The following is a 26,067-nucleotide window of genomic DNA, read 5'->3' as shown; positions in this document are numbered from 1 at the left end:
CCCCCCCACTCCAAGCCAAACCTGCCTAATTCTAGCCCCCCCGACCCCAGCTATCCCATGCCTTGTTCGGGACCCGCAGGAGCGATCTCCAGCCCGGAGGGGGGTCTTTTTAAAAAAAAAAAAAAATTAAAAGGGAGGGGAGTTTATGGGGAGAGGGGGCCCAGTATGTGTAGGGTGTCCGGGCTGGGAGTCGCCCCCGCCCCGAGGAAGGAGCCCGGATCCCCGGATTTCTGTTATGTCACCGAATTCGCAAATTAGTTCTCAGAATTCCGAGGAGGGAGGGGGGAGCAAAAAAGGAGGAGAGAATCGAACTCTGCAACATTGTATTCAGGCCGAGCCCTGACGTCACGGGAGGGAAAGCGCCACGTGACTCGGCCGGAGAGGAACGTACCACTAGGCGCGGGGGTGTCCGGGCCTCTTGGATTTCGACGCGACCTCCGGATCCCGGGATCGAGGGGTCTCCCCGGCTCGGTTTCGATGCGGGGTGGAGGGTAAAGATGTCGAAGCGGGCGCCAGGAGAGGTTTGGGGTGGTCTCGGGGCTTGCAAAGGCAGCCTTCCACCCCCGGACCCTCCCCGGGCTGCTCGGCGTGGTAGAGCCTCCAGCTCAAATTCCGAGAATTGAGCCGTGTTGATTCTTAGAACTGGCGTTCTTAGAAGTGGTGATGCAAGGAGTTTCTAGGAAAGCGCGCCGACCAGGTGATTCGCTCTCTCGCGCTCCGCTTCGCACTGCGACGGCCGGCCGGCCAGCCAGCCAGCCAGCCGGGGGATGCTTTAGGATAGCGGCTTGGGCGGGCGCGCAATTTGGGGATGCGGGGGGGGGGAAAGAGAGAGAGAAGCGGCTGCTTTGTGCGCGCTGCACCTTCCGCGGGCATTGAGTTGTTTTTTCCCCCCCTATTTTGGTGCGGGGGACACGTTCATCTCTCCCAAAACCCCGCTGGAGCCCCGGGCGGGATTTAGGCTTCCACGCTGCCTCCAACCCCCGTTCCCTTCTTCCCTTCCCTTCCCCGTCTTCGCGCAGCCTTGGCCGGGCTTCTGCCTTCCGCCTCCCGGGCCCCCCTTCCAGTCCCCAAGCGCGGCAGGTGGAAGGCGGCGGGCAGGGAAAGGAAGGAAGGAAGGAAGGAAGGAAGGGAGATACCAGCCATGGCCAGCGGTGCCCGGGCAGGGAAGGGAAGGCAGGCCGGCCGGCTGGCTGGCTGGTTGATCGGGGCCGGGGGTTGCTGGTTGATTGGGCGGCGGTGGGGAAGGGGGATTTAATTAATTTTTTTTTGGTTGTTTTTTTACCTGCCCGGTTTATCAATTCCTGCCGGTCCTTAATTGCACTCGCCTCATTTCGGCCTGGTTGCTCGGCTCGGCTGGGCAGTTTCGTTTCGGGGGCGAAGGCGGCTGGAGAGCCGAGGAACGCGGGGCGGGTGGTGGCGGTGCTGGCAGCGGCATCCGAGGGTGTTCGAGCCGAGCAATAAGGGGACCCAGCCGGCCTGGCACGGCAAAGCCAGCGGGCATATTATTTATTACTATTACTATTATTATTATTATTATTTGAAATTGGGTTTGCTATGCAAGCGGAAAGGCTTCCAAGCGTCGCTTTTTTGCAAAGCGGGGAAGGAAGCTGCGGCAGCGCATCCCACCCGGCCGGCCGCGGCCCTTCTTCCCCTCGCCGACAGCCGGCTGGAAGGGGCCCCGAATCCGGCGGCCTCCGAGCCGCGGCGCGTCGGCGCCTCTTCCCAGGACCAGGCGGCGTCCTTTGAGCCCGTGGCTGCGGCCGCCCTCTCGCCCAGGCACCTGCCCGCGGCCCTCGCCTTGCCCGCCCGCCCGCTCGCTCAGCCGGGAGAGGCGCCGGGGCGGAGAGAAGCCGGCTCGGCTGCCTCCTCCGGGCAGCCTCCGCGGCGGAGCTGGGCTGCTCGGGCCGGGCCTCCGCGGGGGCGCCAAGAGCCCGAAAAAGCGCTACGGCCGGAGGAGGAAGGGCGGGGGGGATTTTTAAAAAATCTTCTTTTTTAAAACATATTTTTTTGGGTGGGTGGGTGGATGAAATCTTATTCAAAGGTCTCTGGCTTTGGGAAGGTTGCACAATTGCTGTGCGCATTTCGGAGCGGAGCGAGCGAGGCGGCCGAGACGGGCAAGGTTTAGGATGCGCAATTAGGGAGCGCAAGTAGGGAATGTCAGCGGCCCTTGCAGTTGTAAGCCAAGGTTCCCTCGTTCGTACGAATCGCCCCGAGACGGAACACTCGTGTCCTCTCCACCGCCGATTCCCTGCCCCGAAGTATTTCCCAACTGAGCGGCTGCGTTCACACGACGCTGGGTTTTGGCTTCCCGGAGAAGCCCCGCTTGCACGGTCCGCGCAAGCGACCCAGCCGAGCGGGGTTGAAGGCCCCGGCGAAGCGGCCAAAGCCGGCTGCTGACCCTGACCCGCCAGACACCGAAGGCTGAAAGGAGCCGGTGTTAGGAAGGTCGTGTGAACCCAGCCGCTCGGGAGGAGAAGAGAGGGGGAGAAGAGTCCCGAAAGAGGCCTGGCGGGCGGACGGGCGGTTCCACGTGGAGGGAGGACCCGGGCCGAACTTCCCGGGCAGCCGTGGCTCGCGTTCCCACGTTTCTCTCCGCCGCAAGTCCAGATTGAGACCGAAAGAAGCGGTGGAAACCGGGGCAGAGAAGGCGGGGAGGGACCCCGCTTCGAAGCGGGCTTTCCAGACGGCCGGTGGGGGGGGGGCGCGTTGTAACGGGTGCAAGGGAGCGTCCCGGAGGCCGGAGCACCCGCCTTCGCTGCTGGCTCCCGATTTTAACTCCTGGTCCCGCTTAACCATGGTTAGCTGGATCGAATCAGTGTTTGCGCTCGGGGCTAGACGCCGCAACGATGCTCGGCTTTGCGCAACACGCCTCTGTTTTCCCCAGCCAGGCGTCATGAAGCGCTTCGGAGACGCAGCGCTTGCTGCGTTTCTGGATCTGAACACGCAACTGCCGCGTTCACACGACCCTTTAAACCGGGGGAGGGGGGGGAAAGCGAGGAGAAATCCTCTCTCGGCTTCCAGAGTTGTGTGAATGCGACCAAAAGAGGGTGAGAAGGGCTAGGAAGCCGGGTTCGTATAGCCCCTCCAAGACCTGCGACGGCCCTGGATACCCGGGAAGGTTGCACGTCTGGACGGGACCAAGCGGATGTTTATTCGGACGGGGTCTTTGGGTTCCCCGTCAAACGCGGCTTGGGAAAAGTTGGGGCTCCTGATTCGGAGGACGGGGAATACCCGGGAAAGCGCGATTTCCCAATCGGGCGCTGCTCCCGCTTCCCAAGCAGCCCTTTGACGAACGTGTGAAAGCGCCTTTTTTAAAAGCGACCCAGCCCGTCCGCAATTCGGGGCGGGGACCGCTCTCCGGCCCCCGCTTTTACCCCGTTTTGACGGCTGAGTCACTCAGGCGTGAGTCAAAAGGACTGGAGAGGAATCCGACCACTTTCTCCGCTGATGGAAAAGTTGCCCGTCTGAATGCCGTACACGTGAAATGTAAGGGAGGGGTTGGGGGTTTTCAATCGACCCTCTTGCAAACCTTGGGGGCGGGCGGGGCAGTTGTGCAAACTCGGGGAGTTTTTTCAAGCGGGAGGCGAGTGCGAGGAGCAACGCTGCCCTCTGGTGGCCGGGTGTGGAAGAACACCCTCTCCTGCCCTTTCGCTTTTCAACGCTTCGGGCCAAGAGGGGGAATTAAGTCCTTTCTGCCCCATTTTTCCCCCACCCCCTCCCCATATTTCCCCCACCCACGTGACCCCAGGAAAGGGATGTCAGGTGTGGAACATGGACCATTTAAAAAAAAAACAACAGAATTTCAGAGTTCCCTTAGAGGGTAATCGCAAGATGTTGGGGGCATTTATTGTAATTATCGCTTATTTATTAAATTTATATGTCGCTTATCTTAAATGTCCCCCTCTGGAGCATGATGGTGACTTTGTCCTCTTCCCCATCTTGATAAGCACGAGGGGGGGGGCTTCGGTTTCTCGGTCTGTCTGGCCCCAAAATACAGGGACTCCTCCTCGACTTACGAGCTGGCATTTCTGCCACAGGTTATGACGGTCATAAGTCGAGGCCTACCTGATTTTTGCTTTTTTATTCGGGCACTCGGAAAGCAACTCAGTGTAACCCTACGGGCGGCTTTTGCTGGAAATGGCCAGAAACTTGCAAAAAAAAACAAACCCCCAAAAAACACCACCCACCAGTAAATCACGGACGCTTGACCGCAGAACCCTGCAACTCGTCGTAAAGGTGAACCGGTTGCCAAGCAGTCAAAATTGGGTCATATGTGTGTGTGTGTGTGTGTGTGTGGACATGCAGCCATCACAACTCTGGATGTGGGTCATAAGTAGCTTTTGGGGGGGGGGGAAGAGAATTCTGTTGTAAATTTGCTAAGCAACTGGTCATTAAGCGAGGACTACCTGTAAACCCTTCGCTGGCGAGGGAAACCAAGGCTGGGACTTGCTCCAAGCAAAGGAGGGATTGAAGCAGTGGCTTGCCTTTTTTTAATGCTGGTTTATTCGAAGGACAAAGCTTGTTTCAAGTGGGTTTGTTGAGAAATGCGTGCGAGATCTGACCCAGACAATCCTCAAAATTCAGGATTTGATCTATAAAATCAGACCGGGGGTGGGGTTGATTCTCACTTCTGTTTTAAAAGCAGAACCAGATGTTCCTTTTGTCTTTTATATATTTCTCTCTATCTTTCTATCTCTCATTCTCCTTTCCTCTCTCTCTCTCTCTCTCCATCTCTCTTTGTCTTTCATTCTCTCTCTCTCTCTCAATCTCCCTCCCTCCCTCTCTCTTTCTCTCTCCATCTCTCTTTCATTCTCTTTCTTTCTCTCTCTCTCTCTCCCTCCCTCCTCTTTCAATCTCACTCCCTCCCCTCTCTCTTCCATCTCTCTCTCCTCTCTCTTTCTCTCTCTTTCTCTCCCTCCCTCCCCTCTCTCTTCCATCTCTCTTTCATTCTCTTTCTTTCCTCCCCTCTCCCTCTCCCTCCCCTCTCATTCTCTCTTTCTTTCTCTCCCTCCTCCCTCCTCTCTTTTATTCTCTCTTTCTCTCCCTCCCCTCTCATTCTCTCTTTCTTTCTCTCTCTCCTCCTCTCTTTTATTCTCTCTTCTCTCCCTCCCCCTCTCTCTCATTCTCTCTTTCTTTCTCTCCCTCCCTCCCTCTCTCTCTTTCTCTCCATCTCTCTCTCTTTCATTCCTTCTTTCTTTCTCTTCCTCCCCCTCTCCCTCCCTCCCTCTTTCTCTCTCTCTCTCCCTCCCCTCTCATTCTCTCTTTCTTTCTCTCCTCCTCCCTCCCCTCTCTTTTATTCTCTCTTTCTCTCCCTCCCCCCTCTCATTCTCTCTTTCTTTCTCTCTCTCCCTCCCTCTCTTTTATTCTCTCTTCCTCTCCCTCCCCCTCTCTCTCATTCTCTCTTTCTTTCTCTCCCTCCCTCCCTCTCTCTCTTTCTCTCCATCTCTCTCTCTTTCATTCCTTCTTTCTTTCTCTTCCTCCCCCTCTCCTTCCCTCCCTCTTTCTCTCTCTCTCTGTCTCCATCAAATCGAAATTCAGCCCGTGTGTCCTTTTGCTGAGGCTTTTAAATTTTTAATTGTCATTCAGGGTTTTTGTAGCCATCCAAAGACAGCCTAAAATACCGGCAGCCTCCAGAGTGGAAATTCATGAAATATTTAGTCCGTCCGACGGTGCAAAAATTAGGGAACGAGACGAGGGTCATCCTTTTATGTGTTTATCTGCCTTTTTTTAAAAAAAACAAACAAACAACAACAACAACCCATAATTTCTATTTCAGAAATACCAACCCTTTAAAAAAAAAAGGACAATAAACAATTTATGTATTTTAAAGCAGGCATAATTGTTCCTGCCTTCTTTTTCCCTTCTTTTTTCACAAGTACGTATGAACAGCCCAAGGGGGAGGGGGGGGAAAAACAGATCCGTTCGCCGGCAGGATTCTTTGCAAGTTTAAATCCGAAAGGAAGGGTCCCTGTGCAGTTAATTATCAGGTCTTGCAGGAACCGGTGGATCTAAATTAGCCGAGGGAAACCGTTCCTCGCTGCTTAACGATAAAGAAAAGGAGGGGGGGAAAACACACACAAAACCACTTATTTTAAGCCAGAAAAACAGCTTAGGGAACCGGTGTTCAAAAACCGGCAGAAATGCTGACCTATAATTTTTCTGTTAATTGGTTATTAAATTTGCGGCCCACGAATTTTGGTGGTGGGAACACCCAACGGTGGGGAAAGCAAAAAAAAGATGAAAAAGAACAGTCCAGAAATGGGAGTCGGTGGCAGGGAACCACCGACGTGTAAGGCGAGACGGGTATGTGGGACGGCGAGGATTTTGCTTGGGAAGTCACAACGCACAAGAGTCAAACTGGGTACTTCATCACTGGAGTCTTTTTTAAGAAGAGATCGGGCAACCGTTTTGTCTGGAATCGTCCAGGGCAGAGATCTCCAACCTTGGCAACTTTAAGCCTGGAGGACTTCAACTCCCAGAATTCACCATCTCTTGTTTCTTTTTCCTCTTAACCTCTTTAAAGCGGAGAGATTGCAGAGGAAGGGATTACAAGAGAGTAAGCTTTGCTGGCTGGGGAATCCTGGGAGTTGATGTCCTCCAGGCTTAAATCTGCTAAGGTTTAGGGTCTAGGGTCTCCTGCTTGAGCAGGGGGTTAGACTAGAAGACCTCCAAAGGTCCCTTCCAGCGCTATTTCTGATAATTGCACCGAGGGCATGGCGCTTCTGATTTCAGGGGCCAACCAACAAACGCACAACAGCCAAAGGGGACGAGATTTCTGGTTTTTTGAAGGATTTGTGCAGGCTGTGATTTAACCCGGTTGCCCACAGTTTGGGGTTAGTTTGGGAGGATCTCAGCCTTTAAGGCAGAGCCAGATTTTCCTCCCATAGATGCGGTAGCCAGAAATCGACTCCCAGAATTGGGTGGATTCGTTTGGTGGTATGGGGGAGAAGGAGGCATCTCACCCAGGGACACCTGGGCACTGATGTTAAGCCATTTTCCAGCTCTGTAGCTTCCAAGGGAGACGATGGCTTAAGTCCTCTGTGGAAGGAATTCAGATTTCCCGGAGTAAAATTAGATGGGATTATGGCGGGGTGGGTGGGAGTGGAGCTGGTTATGACCCTCAACCTGACAGGGAAACTGAGGGCCGTTGGATCTATCTGTCTGTTTGTCCGTCCATTCATCTTCATCCATCCATCCACCTATCCATTTGCCTATTTACCTATCCATCCATCCCCATCTATCCGTCCATCCATATCCATCCATCTGTCTGTCTGTGCCCATCCATCCATCTATATCTATCCATTTAGCCATCTATATCATTTTATTCATCTCATATAGATATCTGTCTGACCGTCTGTCTTTCCATCCATCCATCCATCCAGGCTTCCTTCCATCCATCCATCCTACATCTACCTATCCATTTAGCCATCTATATCTATCTATCCATTGATATCTGTCTGTCTGTCTGTCTCCCTCCTCCCATTCTCTCTTTCCTTACATCCATCCATCCATTTAAGCCATCTATATCAATTTATTTATCTCATATAGACATCATCTGTCTATCTGTCCGTCCGTCTGTCCTTCCATCCATCCATCCTACACCTATCTATCCATTTAGCCATCTATATCTATCTATCTATCCATCTCATCGATATCTGCCTGTCTGTCTGTCTGTCTGTCCGTCCCTTCCCCTTCTCTCTTTCCTTCCTTCCATCCATCTCTATCTATCCATTTAAGCCATCTGTATCAGGGGTCTCCAACCTTGGCAACTTTAAGCCTGATGGACTTCAACTCCCAGAATGCTGGGAGTTGAAGTCCTCCAGGCTTAAAGTTGCCAAGATTGGAGACCCCTGATCTGTATCAATTTATTCATCTCATATAGACATCATCTGTCTATCTGTCCGTCCGTCTTTCCTTCCATCCATCCTTCCTTCCTTCCTTCCATCCTACATCTATCTATCTATCTATTTAGCCATCTATATCTACCCATCTTATTGATGTCTGTCTGTCTGTCTGTCCCCTCTCCCCTCTCTCATTCCATCCATCCATCCACCCAATTTCTACAGCCATCCACCTCAGATCAATGATGGACAGACAGCTCACGATTAAAGAAATCCACACATCATTTATTCCTAAACTCTGCTTTCAGGAGGGTAAAATCCAGCCCCGAGGCCGAGAGAGGAGCTGGCAGGTGAACCATCAATGATAGGTAGTCCTCGACTTAACGACCACAATTGCATCCAATTTTATGACTTTTTTTTTTAGCCACAGTTCTTAAGCAAATCATAGCAAAGGGAATTGTCAGGTTGTTGAGTGAATCCGGCTTCCCACATTGACAATGGCGATCACGTGACCCAGTTGTAAATACATGCCTGTTGCCAAGCTCCCAAATTTTGATCACATGACCACGGGCAGTGGGGTTGGAGAGGACGTTGTGACGGTCATAACTTTGAGGACCGATCGTGAGTCATTTTTTTTTCACCGTCGTAATTTTTGCACACTCGCTAAGCGGATGGCTGTAAGTCTTGTATTTCTATTTATAGCCCACTGAATTCCCAAAGACTCTCCAAAACAGGGGTCTCCAACCTTGGTCCCTTTAAGACTTGTGGACTTCAACTCCCAGACTCTGGGAGTTGAAGTCCACAAGTCTTAAAGGGACCGAGGTTGGAGACCCCTGCTCCAAAACGTTTATTTTTTCTGCATTCATCGCCCCCCAAAAATTTTCCTTTGGTTTTGGGAGGAGCTCGGGGGAGTCAGGGTCACTTGTTGCCGGGCAGAATTGTGGCGAGGGGAGGAAATGAGGTGCTTTGATAAATTGAATTAAACTTTGATGAATTAAACTAAAACTCTCAACCATTAAGTTTTTTCCCATCTCTAGAAGTTGTGAGTTGTAGCTTTTCCTCCAGATCAGGGGTCTGCAAACTTGGCTCTTTTAAGACTTGTGGACTTTGCTTCTAGAATCTAGGCTGGCTGAAATAAACTCTGGGAGTTGAAGTCCACAAGTCTTAAAAGAGCCAAGTTTGCAGACCCCTGCTCCAGATCAACTTTTAAGATGGGTGGATTTCAACTCCCAGAATTCCCCAGCCAGCCTAGAATTCTGGGAGTTGGAGTCCAAACCCATCTTAAAAGTTGGCCAGGTTGAGAAACTGTTTCCTAAAATTCCCGGAGTTAAATTCGTGACAAGCTTTTTTCTTTCTTCTTGACAGTTTTGGACAGTTCCGATTTATGCTCAAACCTGTCAATTTCTAGGAGGGTTTGAGTCGGGGTGAGTGGGTGTGGGAGGGTGCATTTGTGGTGAATTTTTCAACCCATGAACTGCAGGCTTTGAGATTTAAGCTCTGATGTCTATATATAATTGCTTGGATTGCAATTAAGGTATGAATATGCTAAGGCTTGATGGACCAACTCTCCTGGCTGCGTTCACACAACCTGTTCAACCAGGTCAACCAAGGAACCAGTAGCTGCATTGATTCCTTACTCCAAGCCTGATTAGCATCGGTGGTGGTTAATTTTTTTGAAATGTTTGGTTCAACCCTCAACCATTCGTGGTTCGGGGCCTTGGTTTAGGAATGAGCGACTGGAGCAGGATGTGAAACGTGTTGAGCGAATTGTGAGTCTAGGATGAGTTGTGGCTGATGGGTGAGGGGGTCTGGGCGCACAACATTAGCATCCTTCTTTTGCGGTCTTCCTGAGCAAAAGAAGCTACTTGTTGGTCCTCTTGCCATGGCTTCTCTTGGGTTATTTTGCAACTTGAGATGCATTTAGTGAGACAATCATCGTGGAACATCGGCTGCATTTGGGTTTCCCGTGTGCATGGATTACTACAATGCGGTTACATGGGGCTGACCTGGGAGACTGTTCGGATGGTTTGGATGGAATGTGGTGGCACAGCTATTTAGGGTCAGGCCCTGCCATGTCCATGTGTGTTACACATTTGCTATGGGTTCCACAGGTTGCTAGATGGGAGTTGAAGTTCACGTAGGCTGGCTAGGGAATTCTGGGAGTTGAAATTAGTCTTGCTGGTTGGGAAATTCTGGGAGTTGAAGTCTATTCTTCCTGGCTGGAGGATTCTGGGAGTTGAAATCTATTCTTCCTGGCTGGAGGATTCTGGGAGTTAAAGTCCACTTATGCTGACTAGGGAATTCTGGGAGTTGAAATCTATTCTTCCTGGCTGGAGGATTCTGGGAGTTAAAGTCCACTTATGCTGACTAGGGAATTCTGGGAGTTGAAATCTATTCTTCCTGGCTGGAGGATTCTGGGAATTAAAGTCCATTTATGCTGACTAGGGAATTCTGGGAGTTGAAATTAGTCTTGCTGGTTGGGAAATTCTGGGAGTTGAAATCTATTCTTCCTGGCTGGAGGATTCTGGGAGTTGAAATCTATTCTTCCTGGCTGGAGGATTCTGGGAGTTAAAGTCCACTTATGCTGACTAGGGAATTCTGGGAGTTGAAATCTATTCTTCCTGGCTGGAGGATTCTGGGAGTTAAAGTCCACTTATGCTGACTAGGGAATTCTGGGAGTTGAAATCTATTCTTCCTGACTGGAGGATTCTGGGAATTAAAGTCCATTTATGCTGACTAGGGAATTCTGGGAGTTGAAATCTATTCTTCCTGGCTGGAGGATTCTGGGAATTAAAGTCCACTTATGCTTACTTGGGAATTCTGGGAGTTGAAATCTATTCTTCCTGGCTGGAGGATTCTGGGAGTTAAAGTCCACTTATGCTGACTAGGGAATTCTGGGGGAGTTGAAGTCTATTCTTCCTGGCTGGAGGATTCTGGGAGTTGAAGTCCACTCATCTTAAACATTGCTACACTGGAGAAACACCCCTTCAGATACTTGAAGAAAAATCTTTTGTGCCCCAAAATATTTCAAAAGCGAAGCCCACGTATCTCCTCCCCTCTCTCTATTTTAGCCCCCCCTCCTGACAGAAGGAAGCTGTTAGCACCTTTTCTGACTCACAGGGTTTATTCCAAAGCTGCAAGAAAATTATTATTATTATTATTATTATTACTTCTGCTGGGATTGGAAAAATCAACTGCAGTCCACCTCGTCCCATTTGCTGATTCATATTCAGCATGGGATCGATTCTGCTGCTGGATTCTGATTGTTTGATGTGAAACGTTTCCTCTTATTAAATGTTGCCTTTGGGTTTGGTGAAGGTGATGCCTTTGTAGAACGAACAAGCTTTTCACCCAGGTCGTTAACAGGGTGGTTCCTTGACTTACGACCACAATCGAGCCCCGAATTCGGTGGCTAAGTGAGACAGTTGTGTGGTTCTCCTAACAGTGAGAGCAATTAACCGGTGGAACGGCTTGCCACCAGAAGTTGTGGGTGCTTCATGACTGGAGGATTTCGAGAAGAACCTGAAGAGCCATTTGGAATGGGATAGGGGCTCCTGCTTGAGCAGGGGGTTGGACTAGAAGATCTCCAGGGTCCCTTCCGGCTCAATTCCGATTGAATGGAGTCTGAGCCCATTTTACCAATGTTCTTGCCACCGTTGTTAAGCGAATCGCAGCAGTCGTTAAGTTAGTCGCACGGTTGTTGAGTGAATCTGGCTTCCCCATTGACTTTGCTTGTCAGAGGGTTGCAAAAGGGGGGGGGGTGTCACGTGACCCAGGGGACACCCCCCCCCCCCGGGCTAAGACATACTATTTCCATGTTATTCTGCTTCCATCGAGTCTTCAGGTGCCGAGTTCAACTCAAGTCTTTTGTTTGCATCTGGTGGGCAGCCGATGACGGGCACAGATAATTTAATTTATATAATCGTCTATACAGGGGCGCCCTCTTGTGGACAGAAGCACCACTGCAGCCCAGCAGGCAGCAGTTCTCGCTTTGCGGATGAGGTTTTTTGTTTTGTTTGTTTAATTTCAATTCTTCAACAGAATTGAAGGCAAACAGGACAAGTTGGTCCCGAGTGCGAAAAGCGGGGGGTGGGGGTGGTGCGGAAGCAAACAATTATTTGGAGGGGAAGTTGGCTAGAAAAAGGAAAGTTTTCGTCTGCAATAGAATAGAATAGAATAGAATTTTTATTGGCCAAGTGTGATTGGACACACAAGGAATTTGTCTTGGTGCATCTGCTCTCAGTGTACATAAAAGAAAAGATACCTTCATCAAGGTTCAACATTTGCAACACAATTGATGGTCAATATATCAATATAAATCATAAGGATTGCCAGCAACAAGTTATAGTCATACAGTCATAAATGGAAAGAGATTGGTGATGGGAATGATGAGAAGATTAATAGTAGTGCAGATTCAGTAAATAGTCTGACAGTGTTGAGGGAATTATTTGTTTAGCAGAGTGATGGCCTTCGGGAAAAAACTGTCCTTGTGTCTAGTTGTTCTGGTGTGCAGTGCTCTATAGCGTCGTTTTGAGGGTAGGAGTTGAAACAGTTTATGTCCAGGATGCGAGGGGTCTGTAAATATTTACCCAATTGACCCTCATTGGAAATGCAGAATAAGAGAGTTGGGGAGGACCTTGGAGGTCTTCTAGTCCAGCCCCCCCTGCTCAAGCAGGAGAGCCTGCCTATACCAGGGGTGAAATCCTGACAGGTTCTGGAGAACCGGTAGCGGAAATTTTCAGCAGTTCAGAGATCCAACAAATACCACCTCTGGCTGACCCCAGAGTGGGGAGGGAATGGGGATTTTGCAGTAACCTTCCCCTGCCACGCCTACCAAGCTATACCCACCAAGCCACGCCCACAGAACCGATAGTAAAAAAAAATTGGATTTCACCACTGGCCCCATAACCTTTCAGAACTTCACTCAGGTTGGCTGGGGGATTCTGGGAGTTGAAGACTTTCCTTTCTTTCTTTCGTTCTTTCCTTCCTTCCTTTCTTCATTATTTTCTCTCTTCCCTTCCCTTCCCTCCTTCCTTCCTTTCTTCCCTCCCTCCCTCCCTTTCCTTCTTCTCTCCCTCTCCTTCCTTCCTTCCTTCCTTCCTTCCTTCCTTCCTTCCTTCCTTCCTTCTTTCTTTCTTTCTTTCCATCCTTCCTTTTTCTTTCTTTTTTTCTTTCTTTCCTTTCTTCATTATTTTCTCCCTTCCCTCCTTCCTTCCTTTCTTCCTTCCCTCTCTCCCTTCCCTCCCTCCCTCTTTCTTTCCTTCCTTCTTTCTTTCTTTTTTCTCTCCCTCTTTCTTTCTCTTTCTTTCTTTCTTTCTTCCCTCCCTCCCTCCCTCCCTTCCTTTCCTTCTTCTCTCCCTCCCTCTTTCCTTCCTTCCTTCCTTCCTTCCTTCCTTCCTTCCTTCTTCCTTCACATTTTCAACTGTCCATTTCTCTCAGATCTTTAGAGTATTGCCACTCTAATGCAGAGATTTGGCCTTAACATTGGTCTACAGGGAATCCTCGCTTTACGACTGTTCGTTGACCGACCATTTAAAGTTGCAACAACACTGAAAAACAGTGACTTACGACCAGTCCTCGCCCTTAGGACCATCGCAGCTTTCCCCGCCGTCACATGACCAAAATTTGAGGACTTGGCGAACGGCATGTAGTTACGACAGTGGCGGGGGTGGGTGGGTGAGTCACGTAATCTCCGTTTGTGACTTTTCCAGCTGGCTGTGACATGCAGAGTCAATGAACGGAACCGGATTCGCTTAATGACCGCGCCATGCCTTTGATAGCGACATGCTCGGGCCATGAAGCTGCTTTCTCCAAAGCGACTCTCAAGTTTGGAGCAGGTTTTACGTGGCTCGTTTCTGACCATTTTCCCCCCCCCTCTGCTTTTTCTAATTTGCGCAGGTCCGAAAATACCGTCGGGGCTGTGATTCGAAGCCCGAGCGAGGGATGGTCTTGGCGGTCCATGTTTTGCCAGCCACGTCGCCAATCCTGCCCCGTGCAATATTTCCTTAGACGCAGCTGGGAACCGTATCCAGGTGGGCACAAGAGGGCAGGGACCAAACCCTCTCTCCCCCCACCCCCACTTACAGGAAGTCCTCGACTTACAACGGTCACGTAGGGGCGGTTCGAAGTTACGACGAGCCTGAAAGAAGGGGCTTACGACCGTTCTTCAGACTTAACAACCGTTGTACCGCCATCCCTATGGTCACGTGATCCAAACTGGCAACTGCCTCCTGTTTAGGATGGTTGCAGTGTCCCCTGTGTTTGTGTGTGTGTGTGTGTGATGATCCCCTTTTGTGACCTTCTGCTGAGCAAAATCGAGGGGGAAGCTGGAGTCCCTTAAGAACCGTGTTGCTAACTTAACAAGGTTGTGAAACGGGGTGAAATTCACTTCGCTGTCTCATTAGCAATGGAAATTTTGGGTTCGGTTGTGTGGTCGTAAATAGCCGAATAAGGATTCCCCACCACCACCCCCGGGCAGTTGTGTTCTGCACACCCAACACAAACACCCAGCTCCTCTCTAACCACGTTGGGGGATGGGGTTGGACTAGAAGACCTCCGAGGACCCTTCCAACAGAAGGGAGACAACGTGAAGCCTAATTCAGTGCCCGGATGGCTGTTTGAACACTTTGCCGGAGGAAAGTGGCTGGAATTCTAATATTGTGGAAGCTACTTAAATCGTCAGAAAGTGGAAGGAATACCTGCCGCTCCAGATTAATTATACTCGTACAGTGGCATGGGAATTGGGTGTAGATTTAACCGATTAACGGAATAACAGAGCTGGAAGGGACCTTGGAGGTCTTCTAGTCCAACCCCCTGCAGGAAACCCTGTACCATTCCAGACAAAACGGCTGTCCAATCTCTTTTTAAAATGCTCCAGTGTTGGAGCATTTACAACATCTGAAGTTCCACTGATTAATTGTTCTAACTGTCAGGAAATTTCTCCTTAGTTCGAAGTTGCTTCTCTCCTGGATTGGTTTCCATCCGTTGCTTCTTGCTCAGTCTTCAGGGGCTTTGGAGAATAGCTTCATCCCACTCCCACCCTCCTTTGTGGCAGCCCCTCAAATATTATTATTATTATTATTATTATTATTATTATTATTATTATTATTATTATTAATAATAATAATAATAATAATTAATGGAAGGAAGGGCGGTGAACAGGCAGATAAAATAATACATTACAATAAAAAACATATTTAAAAAACTTATTCAATAAAGCCTAAATTTAAAATACAATACAAAATATAAAATAAACCCCAATAAAATCCATGTTTAAAAACCCTATTTAAGCCAGTCCTGCTCGGAAGAATAGATATGTTTTAAGCTCGCGGCGAAAGGTCCGGAGGTCAGGAAGTTGTCGAAGTCCTGGGGGAAGCTCGTTCCAGAGGGTAGGTGCCCCCACCGAACCATGCCCCACACTTTAGAAAACAAGGTCCACGAATGTACAGCAATACATCATGTGCTGCACCCTCAAAATAATATCCATGATTTGTATTTTGCAAGGAAAACATTGTTGGTCATGGTTTTTATATAGAATAGAATAATAATAATGAATGGAAGGGAAGGGAAGGGAAGGGAAGGGAAGGGAAGGGAAGGGAAGAGAAGAGAAGAGAAGAGAAGAGAAGAGAAGAGAAGAGAGAGAGAAGAGAGAGAGAAGAGAGAGAAGAGAAGAGTAGAGTAGAGTAGAGTAGAATAGAATAGAATAGAATAGAATAGAATAGAATAGAATAGAATAGAATAGAATAAGAGAATAAGAGAAAGGAGAAGAGAAGAAGAGAAGAGAATAATAGAAAGGAGAAGAGAAGAAGAGAAGAAGAGAAGAGAATATATAGAATAGAGTAGAGTAGAGTAGAATAGAAAAGAATAGAATAGAAAAGAATAAGAGAATAGAATAGAATAGAATAGAATAGAATAGAATAGAATAGAGTAGAGTAGAATAGAAAAGAATAGAATAGAATAGAATAGAATAGAATAGAATAGAATAGAATAGAATAACAGAAAGGACCTTGGAGGTCATTTAGTTCCGCCCAAGCAGGAGACCCTTACCCCATTTGTGACAGATGGCCGTCCGGTCTCTTCTTGGATGCTCAAAGGATACTCAAGATCTCCTCTCCTCCTCCTCCTCCTCCTCCTCCTCCCTCCCCTGCAGGACACAGCCAAGATGGCCTCGCCGGCGGACAGCTGCATCCAGTTCACCCGACATGCCAGCGACGTTCTGCTGAATCTCAACCGCCTTCGGAGTAGGGACGTCCTCACCGACGTGGTCATTATCGTCAGCCAGGAGCAATTCCGGGCCCACAAAACGGTGCTGATGGCCTGCAGGTGAGAAGGAGCCGATACCCCCCCCCCTCTTCCCCCCACATCTTCACCCTGGGATGTTGTAGCCTTTCCCAATTGGGGCGACCCCGAGGCTGGGCAGCCCCTCTTTTTATAGGTATTGGATACAGGGAGTCCTCCACTTATAACACTTCATTTAGGGACAGTTCAAGGTTACCCCAGCATTGGAAATAGGGGCTTGGGACCGTTTTTCACACTTACGACCGTTGAGGCATCCCGCTGGCCACGTTGTTCAAAAGTTCAAGAAGGGCTGGCAACTGGCATGTACTTAATGACAGTTGCAGGGCTCACGTGATCCCCTTTTGCCACCTTCCGGCAAGCCGAGTCCACGGGGCAGCCGGGTTCACTTAATGACCTTGTGACTCACTTAACGGCTGCAGGGATTCACTGAACCGCGGTGGCAAGAAAAGTCCTAGAAGGGGGCAAAAACTCACTTAACGGCTGTCTCACTTAGCAATGGAAATTTTGGGCTCCGTTGTGGTCGTAAGTCAAGGACTCCTCGTATTCTACCAGTGTACGGGAAGAAAATTGAAGCTAGTTTGGATTTCTAAACACATCTGAGGTTTAGAAATTATAGAATAACAGAGTCGGAAGGGATCTCGGAGATCCTCTAGTCCAACCCCCTGCTCAAGTAAGAGACCCTGTACCATTCCAGATAAGTGGCTGTCCAGTCTCTTCTTAAAAGCCTCCAGTGATGGAGCAACCACAAGTTCTAGTGGCAAGCTGTTCCACTGGTTAATTGTTCTAACTGTCAGAAAATTTCTCCTTAATTCCAGGTTGCTTCTCTCCTTGATTAGTTTCCATCCCCTTCCTCCCTCCCTCCCTCCCTCCCTCCCTTCCTTCCTCCCTCCCTCCCTCCCTCCCTCCCTTCCAAAATCACAGGACTGCAAGGGATCTCAGAGGTCCTCTAGTCCAACCCCCTGTCGAGTAGGAGACCCTGTACTAGCTCAAAGAAATGTCTGTCCAGTCTCTTCTTAAAAGCCTCCAGTGATGGAGCAACCACAAGTTCTAGTGGCAAGCTGTTCCACTGGTTAATTGTTCTATAACTGTCAGAAAATTTCTCCTTAATTCCAGGTTGCTTCTCTCCTTGATTAGTTTCCACCCATTGCTTCTTGTCCTGCCCTCAGGTGCTTTGGAAAATAAGTGGACCCCCTCTTCTTTGGGGCAGCCCCTCAAATATTGGAGCACTGCTATCATGTCCCCCCCATTTCTTCTTTTTATTAGACTAGACCAGGGTCTGCAAACTTGGCTCTTTTTAAGACTTGATGAATTAAACTAAAACTTTCAAGCATGAAGTTTTTTCCCCCCCTCTAGAAGTTGTGAGTTGTAGCTTTTTCTCCAGATCAGGGGTCTGCAAACTTGGCTCTTTTAAGACATGTGGACTTCAACTCCCAGAGTTCCTCAGCCAGCTTTGCTGGTTGAGGGACTCTGGGAGTTGAAGTCCACAAGTCTTAAAAGAGCCAAGTTTGCAGACCCCTGGACTAGACAGTCCCAATTCCTGCAACCGTTCTTCCTATGTTTTATCCTCCAGTCCCCCAATCCTCTTGGTTGCTCTTCTCTGCATCCTTTCTCGGAATCTCAGCATTTTCTTTTTTTTTAATATCGTGCTGACCAGAATTGTCCCTTTGGCTTCTCCACAGTGGCCTTTTCTACAGCATCTTCACCGACCAGCTGAAGTGCAATCTGTCTGTCCTGAACTTAAACCCGGAGATCAGTCCTGAAGGATTCGGGATCCTCCTGGATTTTATGTACACCTCTCGTCTCAACCTACGGGAAAGTAATATCCTGGCGGTGATGGCCACAGCCCTCTATCTGCAGATGGAACATGTGGTGGACACCTGCCGGAGGCTGCTGAATTCCAGGTAAGGCTCGTGACAGAAGCAGGAGTAGACCCGAGGTGGGATTCGAATGTGGCATCCCGTATCTTTCTGACGAGGGGGGATTTCTCATCTGTTGTGACTCCCCCCCCCCAGCCTGTCTTCATGGAGGAGAGTGACTCGGAGAGTGAGGGGGAAGAGCCAGCAAGGCCTTCCTCTCCAGGACCCTCCTCTTTGGCACGGCCCCAGGTTCCAGCTGCAGGCCAGGTGGAGGAGCTGACAAGGCCTCCCTCTCCCTCACCCTCCCTGGCAACGCCTCAAGTCCCAGCTGCTGACGATCAATCCTGGATTGATCCGAGGCAGCGACGAAAAGATAAGCGTGCGCAGGGTATAAAGTGGGTGGAGCTGCCATGTGGCCTGCCGAACGCTGAGGAATGTCCTGGCATGCCTCAAGGCCCCAGCCCTGGCACCATGCCCAGACAGGCCGAGCAAGAAGAAGGGCCTGACGTGCCTCCAGCCCCCAGCCCTGGCTCCATGCCCAGGCAAACAGAGCAACTAGACCCCTCCCCCTCCCACACAGCATGTGAGCCTGAGGAATGTGAATTACCAACAGCTGGAGCCTGGAGAGATCCTCGCTTCAGGAGAATTGATAGGCGACGTCAGCAAAAGGAAGGGAGGGGCAGGCCTGGATAAGTGCTGAGTCATGGAGCCACACCCCATGGCCTATATAAAGGATCTGCTTTCTGGCATTCTCTGAGTCAGGCAAAGTCTACCTTATATTGCTGAAGTCACTTCCTGGTCTCCTGCCTGCCTTGAGAACTTTGCTAGGACTTTGGCAGAACTGCTGAGGCACACTTGATACGGACTTCCCCAACCCGGCCGTCAGCGGAGGAGTGGGACACGACAGTTGTCTTCTTCATCCATCTCCTAATTTCTAGGATTAATTCCCAGCAACTTAAGGCGGTGCTTCATGAGTGGTGTGGTGGAGCTCTCGCCTCGCTATCCGGAGGCTGTGAGTTCGATCCTAGGTAGAGGCAGATATTTCTCTCTCGGCACGATGAGAATATATCTGCCGAACAAAACTCCGCATTGGCGACAGGAAAGGCATCTGGCCATTAAACACTCAGCTCCATTCAGTTGCCCAGAACTCCACCCCGCAAGGGATTATGGGGTCATTAAAAGATGATGATGGTGATTCCCTTCACTGAGTGGGGCATAGCCTAAAGGTGGAGCTCTCCCCTCACAATCCGGAGGCTGTGAGTTCGATCCTAGGTAGAGGCAGATATTTCCCTTTCTGGGCACAATGAGAATATATCTGCTGAAAAAACAACTCCTCATTGGCGACAGGAAAGGCATCTGGCCAGTAAGCACTCAACTCCATTCAGTTGGCCAGACTCCATCCAGCAAGGGATTATCGGGTTGTTAAACGATTATGAATTTAAGGCAGTGTTTCTCAACCGTGGCCCCTTGAAGACGTGTAGGCTTCCACTCCCAGAATTAAGGTTGAGAAACACTGTCTTAGACAAATCTTACTGCTCTTTTTGGGACCAAGAGACGAGATTAGTAGATTGAGGGAATGCTGTGGATGTAATTTACCTTGAAGTTCACCCATACTGGCTGGGGAATTCTGGGAGTTGAAGTCCACCCATCTTCAAGGGAGCACGGTTGAGATACACTAACCTAAGGGAAATCTGGGTATTAGAAAGCGCTGGGAGTCTACTAGAGATTCCACAGCCACCAACTTTGAGGGCAAAATCTCCCATCCCAGGATTAAACCAGGTTTAACTCATCTTAGCTATTGGAGAGCTTCCAAAGTCAGTTAGGTGCAGAGGGATAGAATCAAGATCACGTGAAGTGCTAGTACCACTTTATAATGCCTTGGTAAGGCCACACTTGGAATATTGCATTCAGTTTTGGTCGCCACGATGTAAAAAAGATGCTGAGACTCTAGATAGAGTGCAGAGAAGAGCAACAAAGATGATTAGGGGACTGGAGGATAAAACATATGAAGAACGGTTGCAAGAACTGGGTAGGTCTAGTTTAATAAAAAGGAAAAGGGGAGACAGGATAGCAGTGTTCCAATATCTCAAGAGGGAATCAAACTATTCTCCAAAGCACCTGAAAGCAGGACAAGAAGCAATGGGTGGAAACTAATCAAAGAGAGATGCAACTTAGAACTAAGGAGAAATTTCCTGACAGTTGGAACAATTAATAAGCGGAACGAGTTCCTGCAGAAGTTGTGAATGCTCCAACACTGGAAATTTTTAACAAAATGTTGGATAACCATCTGTCTGAAATGGTGTAGGGTTTCCTGCCTGGGCAGGGGGTTGGACTAGAAGACCTCCAAGGTCCCTTCCAACTCTGTTATTATGTTAAGGTGCTGCCCTCTGCTGGACGTTTGATGAATATTGTTAAGAAAGTACAAATGTAGTGTAGACACAGGTCGTTCTTGACTTACAACAGTTCGTTTAGTGACCTTTCAAAGTTACAACGGCACTGAAAAAAAGTGACTTATGACCATTTCCCCACATCTACGATCGTTGCAGCCTCCCTGTGGTCGTGTGATCACAATTTGGCAACTGACTCGTATTTAACGACGGTTGCAGTGTTCCAGGGTCACGTGGTCCCCTTTTCGGCCACCTGACGTGCCAAGTCAGTGGGGATTCACTTAACGACCGTGTGGAGGGGTTCGCTTAACAGCGGTGGCAAGAATAGATTTTCACCAAACTGTCTCACTGAACAACAGAAGCTCAATCGTAGTCGTATGTCAAACATGAGCTGTGTAGATATGAGTGTAGATATAGTTGCTTAATGACCGTTTGGAGTTACGGCGGAATTCCCTGGGGGGGTTGACCCCATTCTAAGGTTCCAAGAGACCTCCCACCCCATGGTAGGTGACCACAATTGGTCTGCATTTGTTCCGTTCTCAGCTGACCATGTTTTGGCTGAAAATTGGTGTTTACTTCTGGTTTTTGGCAAAACCAACCTACGGTGAACAAACTGGGCTTACTTCCCCAGTGCAGATTTTGCTTAGTGACCGCCACAAAAAAAGGTCACAAAATTGGTCATGTGGCTGATCTGTTTTGTGTACCGTCACAATTTAATGACCGCAACAGGCAGGGCCCATTACAGTCGTAAGCAAAGGCGGTATTCAGCCGATTTGGCCCAGTTTAGCCAAACCAGGAGTAGTGATCTGCGGGTGGACCCACTTGCCCGGGCGCAATCCCATCCTATATCGCTGTGTTTTCGATGCCGTACGCATGTTTGGATGGTGCGTGGAAGCGAAGTGCTCACATTTCCGGTACTGGGCAAATCGGTAGTAACAGTATGTGAAGCACACCTCTGGTCGTAAACTAAAGATTACCTCTATTTCAACCAACCAGGAGGGAATAAGTTAGAGGTAGTCCTTGATTTAACAACTATTTGTTTAGTGACCAAAGTTACAACAACACTGAAAAAGCGACGTAGGGCCATTTTTCACACCTATGACCCTTGCAGCATCCCCACGGTCACATGGTCAAAATTCAGACGCTTGTCAATTGTCTCATATTTAGGACGGTTGCAGTGTCCCGGGGTCAGCAGAGTCAATGGGGAATCCAGATTCACTTAACAACCATGTTCCTAACTTAACCAGTGCAGTGATTCACTTAACATCTGTGGCAGAAAAAGGTCGTAAAATGGGGGGCAAAATTAACTTCATAATGATTTTGCTTAGCGGTGGAAGTTTTGGGCTCCGTGACGGTCGTAAAGTCGAGGAACTTAACCTGCATTGTAACGTCCCTTTTTCTCTGGCTTCAGTGAAACCGAAATGATCTCGGCTGCCAAGACCTCCCGGGAAGACTTTCTAGCCAACCAGATGCTCAACCAACCAAACATGATGGCTTACAGGAGCCGAGATATCTCAGAAAGCAGCTTACCTCTTCGGAACGGCCCCATTTGCGACGGGAGAGCCTTCATGCCCGGTTTGTACAGCAGCGTGTCGGGATCCCCCATTTCCTACACTAGCTACAACACTGTGCCCATCGGCGGGTACCTCTACTCGGATGAAGAACTACGAGACGCAAGGATGTCCATCTCAGAGGCGTCGAGAGGGCACCTCTTTTCACGAGAACGTGCAACACCCTGCAGCGTGTCTCGAAGTAGCGCTTCTGAGTTTACCAGGGCGGTGGCGAATATCTCGCCCAGCTTGTGCCGCCCCGCTGTCTACTCTCCAAAGGAAGAGACAGACAAGGAGAACAAAACTGATGTCCGCTACAGCGCCGCTACGGGTCCTGACCCTGCACCCCCTCTGACTCACAACAGCGCCTATTTTGGGTGCAACAAAACAAGCAAGGAAGAAGAAAAGCCCGCCGCCGAAGCCAAGCGGTTCGAGCCCACCAATGCGCCCATGAACCGGAAAGTGGTGACCAGTCCTCAGAGCCCCCAAAAGTCGGACTGCCAACCCAACTCGCCAACCGAGTCCAGCAGCAGTAAGAACGCCTGTATCGGCCCGAGCGCAACTTCCACGAAGAGTCCCACTGATCCCAAGGCCTGCAACTGGAAGAAGTACAAGTTTATTGTGCTCAATTCGCTCAACCAGAACGCCAAGGAGGATGTGCCGGAACACTCCGAGGCTGGGACGCTCTCCCCGCAGCCGTACGTCCCCTCGTTGACATGTCAGCAGTCCCTGGAGCCCGAGAACATGGATGTGCAGTCCCCAACCAAGCTCAACATCAATGGGGAAGACTCAACTATCCCGCAAGCGAGCCGCCTAAACAATATTCTTAACAGGTATGGACCGGTTCCTTCTTGTGTCAGTAGTGGTTGTGCGTGTTGGTCTGCATGTACGTGTAGATCTGGATTTTACTAGTGGTGTCTCATCCAAATTCTCACCTGGTCTGAGCTTACTGACCACTGGGTGCTAAAATATATTATGAGTGAGGGCCGTGTTTTACAACTTTAGCAACTTGAAGAGGTGTGGACTTCAATTCCCAGAATTCCCCAGCCAGCCACCATTTTAGGAGGTGAAGTCTGCACGTTTTTGAGTTGCTGCAGTTGAGAAACGCTGAATTAATTTAATCCAACTATCTCTTCCCAACCCTGTACCCTCCAGAAGTGCTTTTCTTGAGAGTCAGTGTAATCTATACACTGCTAAACTCGTTCTGACCTTTAATTGAGGGGAAACGGTGAGTCGCAAGGCAACTATTTTTGAACCAAGGTACCTTGAATGGACTAGCTTACAGAATACATTCAAAATTTGGGATCCATGATTCCCGAGGGATGACATTTGGAGAAGTTGTGGAAGTTGCTGCCCTACTGGGCTGTTGCCACAATCATATGATTTTCAGCTTTGATGTTCCATGACAGTTTCCCAGCCATTCTAGTAATCCCTTCCTCGGTCTTCCACCAAAAACCACTTCCCTACCAGCAGGGCAGGGCAGGGAAGAGCAGGGAAGGGAAGAAGAAAGGAAGGGAAAAAGGAAGGAAGGAAGGAAGGAAGGAAGGAAGGAAGGAAGGAAGGAAGGAAGGAAGGAAGGAAGGAAGGCAAGCTCTTGGTTATTCTGTTTTCTTGTTTAGGTTAGGAAATATTTTGAAACACTTACTGAACAGGGCACAGGTTATCTAGTACCTACTTAAAGTCATTTTAGCTATGGGTAAATCGTGAGGGGGGGGAAATCTTCCAGATTCTGATAGCTCCATGAATTTAATTGTGTCTGGCTGTTGTGAAGCCGGCCAGAACTTCCTCTGTCATGCTATAGTTGTATTTTCACAGCACCCCTGTCCCCGGGTCAGCTAGAGAGCAAATGCCTGTAATCGTGAGAGATGCTAAATGAGTTTTAGCATTGTGTGAACTTAGGCTTAGGAGTTGTGTGAACTCAGCCCTGCTTACTGGGTTTAGGGTTCGGTGTACAACTGTTTGTTTGTAGTAACTGGGTTAATTTGGGGTGTCTGGAGGGCACATAGGCTTGAACAGAGTCCCTGGATGGCTTGCCATTGGCCAGCATATTAAAACCAGCAACCTGTTGCTAAATCTACACTTCAGGCAGTTTGATTAACAGGGATACAAACCTTAGTGAGTTGTAACAGGACAAATATTGGTTTGTACATCTTGGTTTGTGGCGTAACCCAACAGTTCTCAAACATTCCCGGGATTCCTTTATCTTAAAAATGATTGAGGAACCCAAAGCGTTTGGCTAAGGTGTATTATATCTATCAATATTTACTGTGCTAGAAATTATGGGTGGTCCTTATTTAGTGACCGTTAAAAGTTACACTGAAAAAGTGACTTATGATGGTTTTTCACACTTACGGCCGTTGCAGTCTCCCTGTGGTCACGTGATCAGAATTTAGGCCCTTGGTAACTGGCTCATATTTATGACGGTTGCAGTGTCCATGGGGGGTCGTGTGATTCCCTTTTGCGAGCTTCTGACAGGCAAAGTCAGTGGGCAAGCCAGATTCACTTAACAACCGTGTTACCAACTTAACAACTGCAGTGATTCACTTAACGACGGTGGCAAGAATGTTCGTAAAATGGGGCAAAATTCAGATAACGTCTGTCTTGCTTGGCAGGAGAAATTTTGGGCTCGATTGTTAAGTTAAGTTAAGAATTATCTGTAAAACCGAGACGTATTAAAATATTTATATAGTTAACTTCATGGAAACTTTGAACAGGCCTCAGGGACCCTTTGTGGTTGCCAAATTCACTTGAAGAAGCTCCGGCCAAATGCGATCGTCGAGTCGAGCAATAGCAGAGTAAGAATCTGTGGTTTAACTCAGCCCCAGATGAATCAAAGGGCAGTTTCCCACAAGTGGAGGTTAGTCTTAACCCAGTTTCTTGCTCTTTAGATCACTTGATGGTTCTCCTCGGAGCAGCGAGGACCAGTCGCCGTTGTACCTGCATTCATCCAAGTGCAGCTCGTGCGGTTCTCGATCCCCGCAGCATTCGGAAATGTGCCTTCATACCTCGGGATCCAACTTCGGAGAAGAAATGGGTGAAACCCAGTCGGAATATTCAGATTCCAGTTGTGGTAAGTCCAGAAAAAAATGTTGATGCTTTTCGGGGCGTTCTTCCATGTTGGTTAAAGCAGTGATTCCCAAACTGTGAGCCGCGGCTCCCCAGGGAGCCGCGCTATCGTCATGGGGGCGCCGCGGAATATCTGCGCCCGCTGGGTCCGGCGCTGATGCGCCATTTCTGGGGCGTCTGGTGCGCATGCGCAGTTGCAGGTCAGATTTCCGGGGGAGCTGCGGGCGCGTCTGGTGCGCATGCGCAGTTGCAGGTCGGATTTCTGGGGGAGCCGCGGGCGAAAAAGATTGGGAACCTCTGGGTTAAAGGATGGCTTGACTCCTTGCCTAGATATACGGAGCAGGCGGAAGCTAATTTGTGCTTAAAGATAGACTCTGCTGAGCGAGGGAGGCTCGTCTGTTGCAGACGGGGTCAGTTTAATGCAGGTAGTCCTCGAATTACAACCATTTGTTTAGAAGACCGTTTTAAGTTCCAGAGTTCCAAAAATAGCGATTTATGACTGGATCTCATGATTATGACAGGGCGTTGCACATATGACTGGATCTCATACTTATGGCCATTGCAGCAGCCCCATAGTCACATGAACGAAATTTTAACTGCTTGGCATTATGAATGTATTTATGACAGTTGCTGAGTCCTGGGGTCACATGATCGCCATTTGCGACCGTTCCAGATGGCTTCCGACCGTCAGAGGCAATGGGGGAAGCCAGGTTCATTTCTGATTCCTTTAAGGACTGCAGTGATTCGCTTAACAACCATGGCAAAAAGGGCCACAAAGTGGCTCGCAACTCATATTTATGACGATTCCAGCATTCTGGGGTCATGTGATCCCCTTCTGCAACCGTCTGACTTCTGCGGTGATTCACTTAAGAACAGTGGCAAGAGAGTTCATAAGAGGGAGCGGAACTCACTTAGCAACTGTCTTGCTTAGCGACAGTAATTTTGAGCTCCATTGTGGTCGTAAATCGAGGAAAACCTGTATGTAAAATTAGATACAGAAATCTTGCTCTTTCCGTATGATTTGGCTGTAGCTTGAAGAATATTAATATAATGGTAGTCCTTGATTTAC

General features: G+C 49.1%; 1 protein-coding gene across 4 annotated transcripts in view; it reads left to right on the top strand.

Annotated features, from left to right (window-relative positions):
* The first annotated feature begins 429 nt into the window (after positions 1 to 429).
* Positions 430 to 26,067, top strand: part of BCL6 (BCL6 transcription repressor) — a 33,249-nt gene continuing 7,611 nt past the window's right edge. The window contains exons 1-6 of one of the 4 annotated variants that reach the window (XM_058187895.1): positions 430 to 697; positions 13,740 to 13,873; positions 15,991 to 16,163; positions 17,819 to 18,040; positions 21,794 to 22,765; positions 24,821 to 25,002. In XM_058187895.1, coding sequence (XP_058043878.1) covers positions 16,003 to 16,163; positions 17,819 to 18,040; positions 21,794 to 22,765; positions 24,821 to 25,002 — 1,537 coding nt within the window. In that variant the 5' untranslated portion in view covers positions 430 to 697; positions 13,740 to 13,873; positions 15,991 to 16,002. Of the gene's footprint in view, positions 698 to 2,762; positions 3,487 to 3,607; positions 4,237 to 13,739; positions 13,874 to 15,990; positions 16,164 to 17,818; positions 18,041 to 21,793; positions 22,766 to 24,820; positions 25,003 to 26,067 lie in introns of those variants that run through there. The other 3 variants (XM_058187891.1, XM_058187894.1, XM_058187893.1) reach the window with 3 other exon arrangements.

The sequence above is a fragment of the Ahaetulla prasina genome, chromosome 6, assembly GCF_028640845.1.
Source record: "Ahaetulla prasina isolate Xishuangbanna chromosome 6, ASM2864084v1, whole genome shotgun sequence".
NCBI lineage: Eukaryota > Metazoa > Chordata > Lepidosauria > Squamata > Colubridae > Ahaetulla > Ahaetulla prasina.
This window is presented reverse-complemented; position numbering and strand designations above follow the sequence as displayed.